Genomic DNA, 4963 nt, shown 5'->3' with positions numbered 1-4963 from the left:
CTTTTTGGTATGTGTCTAAATATAAAATGAGAGCTGTCATATGAAAGAGAAACATTGTGATTTCCAGCATCAAGCAGCCATTTGTCTCTAAGCTCTACCCCTGCAAGAACCTGCATAGACTTGGTGGTGTGGTGGTGGAGCCAGCTCACATAGCAAGAGCTGATTGTTAAGTTTTTAGGAATTTTGCAAGCCCATTGTTAAACTTATCAGTAGTTTGAAATAGGCTATGGTGGGAATATTTATGTAAGTTGCTAGCTTACCAGTGTACACTGCTTCTCAAGAACCATATAGCATAGTCCTTGAGAAGAGCACGTATTCAACAACTTTTTATTTATTTTTTTAAAAGATTTTATTTATTTATTTGAGAGATAGAGTGAGAACAGGAGCAGGGGTGGGGATGGATGCCACAGAGGAAGAGGGAGAAACAGACTACCCGCTGAGCAGGGAGGCCACCAAGGGGCTTGATCCTCTGACCCTGAGATCATGACTTGAGCTGAAGGCAGATGCCTAACTGACTGAGCTACCCCGGCACCCCTTTAACAACTTTTCAAATGATACAGGACAAGTTCCAAGAAAACGTATGGCCATGCATAGGTCAAGCCAAAGTTGAAGGTGTATACACTGAGAACATTTATTCTGAACTGGCAACTAACAAGCAAAAGATACCTTGAAGTACCTAGTTCTTATCTAGGATGTTAAAATCGCCCTATGGGTTCTCTGGGGGGAGAAAACACTACCTGCCTTCTGTGAATGCTATCTCATGGTCAGAGGAAATCAACATGGTAAATTGAAGGACTGAGCAGGCATGTCTTTGAAGGCAGGGACTGAGTGATCACCTGGCTATACTGTACCGCTGTGATGAGAGAAAAAAATAAGAGAGGTTGCTGTATTTTAAACAGAGAACAATGTTTTGTGTTAGTCTTAAATTTATTGTATTTTGTTCGCACACAGCTGATTTCTTTCTCAGGGAATGTTTGCCTGATGCCATTGGAGACCCTGCCCTCAGAGAGCCTCTGAGAGGGTTAATAATCTAGAAGAGGAGATGGCACCTGCACAGGTCTGGAATATGAGGCTCTCCTCAGTAAGTTGAATTTATTATCTCTTTTTAGAACACGAGTATAAATAAAGATTGGATCATGGGCCAGATGACTGAAACGAGAACCTTGATTTAGAGGTTCCTGTTTGCATCTGTAGCTGCTTCAGTATGCACGCAGTTGGTTTGTTCTGAGCCCGACCTTCTGTGCAGGCAGAAGTCTCTTGAGTCGGTCTTGGGTACTGCACTTGAAGCAGAATTCAGTGCATTGCTTCCCCTGGGTGCGCCTCATTGTGGGTAAGCAGTTGCTTTGAATTTCTTAAGGAGTGATTCAAACTTTTCTCTCTCAGAAGAAGTCTGGTTCTGAAGGTTTTAATTTGATGGCCACGTTTACCCTGCTCTCAACCTCTGCAGGAAGAGACTACTGGCATAAGGTAGGCTGGTGGGCGCAGTCTTCCTTTCTAGAGAGTCGCTTCTTTTAAGATCCCCAGAGAAAAGAGGGGGTAAGAGGTTTGCTGTTAATGAAAGAGTGATGGTGATGATGGTGGTGGTAGGACTTGAGCTTCTAAGTTGCCTGTGTTTTCAGGTAGAGCAGTGACTAGTTGTTCTCCTGACTAGCTGTCCTTCAACTCATGGCAGAACTTGTCCCTCATTGTTTCCCTTCTCCCAATCCTAGATAGGACACTGTGTTTGTGTGTGCGTGTGTGTGTGTGTTTAAGATTAATTTATTTATTAGAGAGGGAGCATGCATGAATGGGAGAGGCAGAGGGAGAGGGAGAGAGAATCTCAAGCAAACTCCACACTGAGTGTAGACCTGGACATAGGGCTCGATCTCACGATCCTGACATTATGACCTGATGCAAAACCAAGAGTCAGAGTCTCAACTGATTGTGCCACTCAGGCGCCCCTAGATAGGTCAATATTTAATGTTAAAAAGTAAGGAACTTAAACCTCCCAAGAGAGCTAAACTATTATTCTTTCTTGTCATGCCCCTTGTAAAGCTCTGATCTCATGAAGGGTGTAGGGTGACCTGAGCTGCTGTAGGGTGGTTTAGATGTAACCCAGTCTAAGGAGGGAGTGGCAGTAATGACTTCCAAAGTCCCCTTCAGGTTAGAGGGTTGACCAATGTAATCGAGACTGCCTTGTAAGGAGCCATGTAACCTCCCAGCCCAATGTAGAAGAAGTGGTCTTAGAAGGAAAAATAAGGATGCATTTCAAGAAGTTAATGCCTTGGAGTGGTTACATGGATTCATACACCTAAAACAATGAGAGCCTTGAGGTGTGCAGCAAAGGGTAAATGGAGAGCACTTAGCATCAGGGGGGTGAGGGGTGGGCTAGGCAAAGGGGGATGGGCCACGTAAGAGAAGCCTGGACAGTTGTCTGTTGCTTAGTGGTTGGTTGTCCTTACGAGCGGCAAACATTTGCATTCAGAAACAGCGCCTCTCCCTTATTTTGTCTTGTAATGCTGTAATATATGGGGGTCATTTTCGCATCCTGTGTGGTAGTCTCATTGTCACGAGTCTCTTTTCTGAAGATGTTTTTCTGTCATCATTGTGCCAAGGGTAACAATTCCTCTGCACTCTTAATAATGGGAAAGGGGATCCTTATAGTTACAACTCTCCGAGGGAGATAGAAGACATGCATTAGGAGTTCTATTATGAAAGCACTGTGAGCTCGGGTCAAAATGTTTGGCCAACATATGAACTGCCTTACTGTGCAGAATTATCTCAAGAACATCTGCTGAGGAGATGTCAAGATCTGAAGGAGCAGGTTAGAAGCTGAGAATTTAAATGGAATCTTATTTAGAAGGTGCTTAAAGGAGCATCTGATGCTTTGGTTGGATTTCTAATGACCGAGATTCATTTATATAGATATTATATGTTTGCATATGTAAAATTCTGAATTTCATTATTCAGCTATATATATATTCAGGACATATATATTTGGTATATACTGAATATTTATGTGTATATATATATATATGATAGGAATTTCTGAGTATTTGCCAACTAACAAGGAAATGAAAACTGGGCTAAAGTATCTTTGGTCTTGTTGGATATTTTTCTGTCCTTTGAAAAGTGGTTCCTGAATCCTACCCTGGGCCTCACTCCATGCTGGCACTGGAGTTCCAGTGGCACACAGACGCAACTCTTGGCTTTGTGGAGCTTTATAGTCTTGGGAGGTGAAGGTGGAGAGCAAGACTTTAATTAAACAGGCATACAAATCAATAGATAACTAGAAATTGTGGCAAATGCCCTAAAGGAAAGATAAATAGTACTATTAAAAGTTATGGCTAGGAATCTGACCTGGTAAGCATGGCTCAGGAGAGATTTTCCTAAAGAAATCACATTAAAAAAAAAAAAAAGAAATCACATTAATTTTCGATCTAAAAGCTGAACAGGAGTTCACTAGGTGAAGTGGGTGGGAAGAACAGCCAGGGAGCAGATTCACCCTGTTTTGATAAATGAAGTTCAGAGAAGTTTTGCTCTAAAACATGGAATACTTTCACTAATATGAGGAGCAGTATCACTACAGAGAGGGGATGGGTTCTGATCCAGAATGCCTGAGTTTAAATCCTGGCCCTACCACTTGCTATGTGTTATTAGGCAAGTCACTTCACCAGTTGGTGCCTTAGTTTCCCCTTCAGTAAGACCTCATAAGGTGGTTGTGAAGATCAAGTGGGTCAATGTGTATAAAGCACTCAGGTAGTACCTGGCATAAAACCCTCTCTGATTTTTAAAAAAGATTTATTTATTTATTCATGAGAGACATAGAGACAGAGTCAGAGATACAGCAGAGGGAGAAGCAGGTTCCCCGCCGAGAGCCTGATGTGGGGACTCTATCCCAGGATCTGGGATCGCGCCCTGAGCCAAAGGCAGCCGGTCAACCACTGAGCCACCCAGGCATCCCTAACCCTCTCTGATTTATTGCCTATCAACAACTGGTTTCTGGTATGCTACTATATTAACGAGGCAGGAAGAAGTCCCATTCTTTCATGGTAAGGAAGAGGCCTAGGGAGATTGAGCGATTTCCCAAAGATCAAAGAATTAGTTAATGAAAGGTCTGACCCAGGAAGAGAACTTTTTTAGAAATTCAAATTAAAAAAAAAAAAAAGAAATTCAAATCAGTGCTTTTTCCATGAATTTATTGCTTCTCTCTTCATTCACATAGAATTCTAATGGTGCATATGAGTACTTTGAACCAAAAATGGTATCTTCTAGTCATTAGATTGCACATTTCTCAAAATTTGTTTGAAAATGGTTGAGTGTGGCTCTGAGGACTTGAGTGTGGTGACTAGGTTCAGAGTTCCTTTAGGACCGCTGGTGTCCTCTTAGAATAGAATGGTCTCGTTGTAGGAGATCTAAGTTGATGTCAATGTGATGGTCATATTGGCAGCTATCAGCACGTACCCAGTATTTGCCAGACACTTTCCTAGTGCTGTGGCACAGGCCTGGGATACTTGAAAAAAGAATGTATGGTCCTCCTTGAGACTCTAGGCTTATTGGAGTTTGGTATTAGACCTGTAAATCCAAGCAGGTGGTGCACTGCTCTGGAGAATGTATGAGAACTGTTTGGTGGACAAAGAGCGGGGAGCATAATCAACTCCCTGCAGAAGAGCAGCATGTTTTGCCTACTGAAACTCATTCTTATGCATCCAGAATGGGAAGTGGTCTCAGCTGTCCCAGATGTGATGAATTAACATCATAACATACTGTAAAGGAAGTCCTTTATCATGCTCACCCATGTAGGGTGGGATGTGATGGGTGTTAGAGCCAGAAGAAGACTATGGCTATCTTGAGAGAGATCTGTGTTTTCATCAGATGTACTTATATTTGGGGAAGCATAGTGTGACTTTTGGTATATCTGAGTCAGTTCAATTATTATCTACATTGTGATGGGATTCAAAAATTGAAACTTAAAAGTTTCCAG

At 42.2% G+C, this 4963-nt stretch overlaps 1 protein-coding gene across 2 annotated transcripts in view; it reads left to right on the top strand.

Annotated features, from left to right (window-relative positions):
* The first annotated feature begins 972 nt into the window (after positions 1-972).
* Positions 973-4963, top strand: part of JAML (junction adhesion molecule like) — a 28215-nt gene continuing 24224 nt past the window's right edge. Inside the window, exons 1-2 of one of the 2 annotated variants that reach the window (XM_072822215.1) lie at positions 973-1081; positions 1384-1467. In XM_072822215.1, the coding sequence (XP_072678316.1) occupies positions 1043-1081; positions 1384-1467 (123 nt within the window). In that variant the 5' untranslated portion in view covers positions 973-1042. Of the gene's footprint in view, positions 1082-1187; positions 1331-1383; positions 1468-4963 lie in introns of those variants that run through there. The other variant, XM_072822216.1, reaches the window with a different exon arrangement.

Source organism: Canis lupus, chromosome 3, assembly GCF_048164855.1.
Source record: "Canis lupus baileyi chromosome 3, mCanLup2.hap1, whole genome shotgun sequence".
NCBI lineage: Eukaryota > Metazoa > Chordata > Mammalia > Carnivora > Canidae > Canis > Canis lupus.
This window is presented reverse-complemented; position numbering and strand designations above follow the sequence as displayed.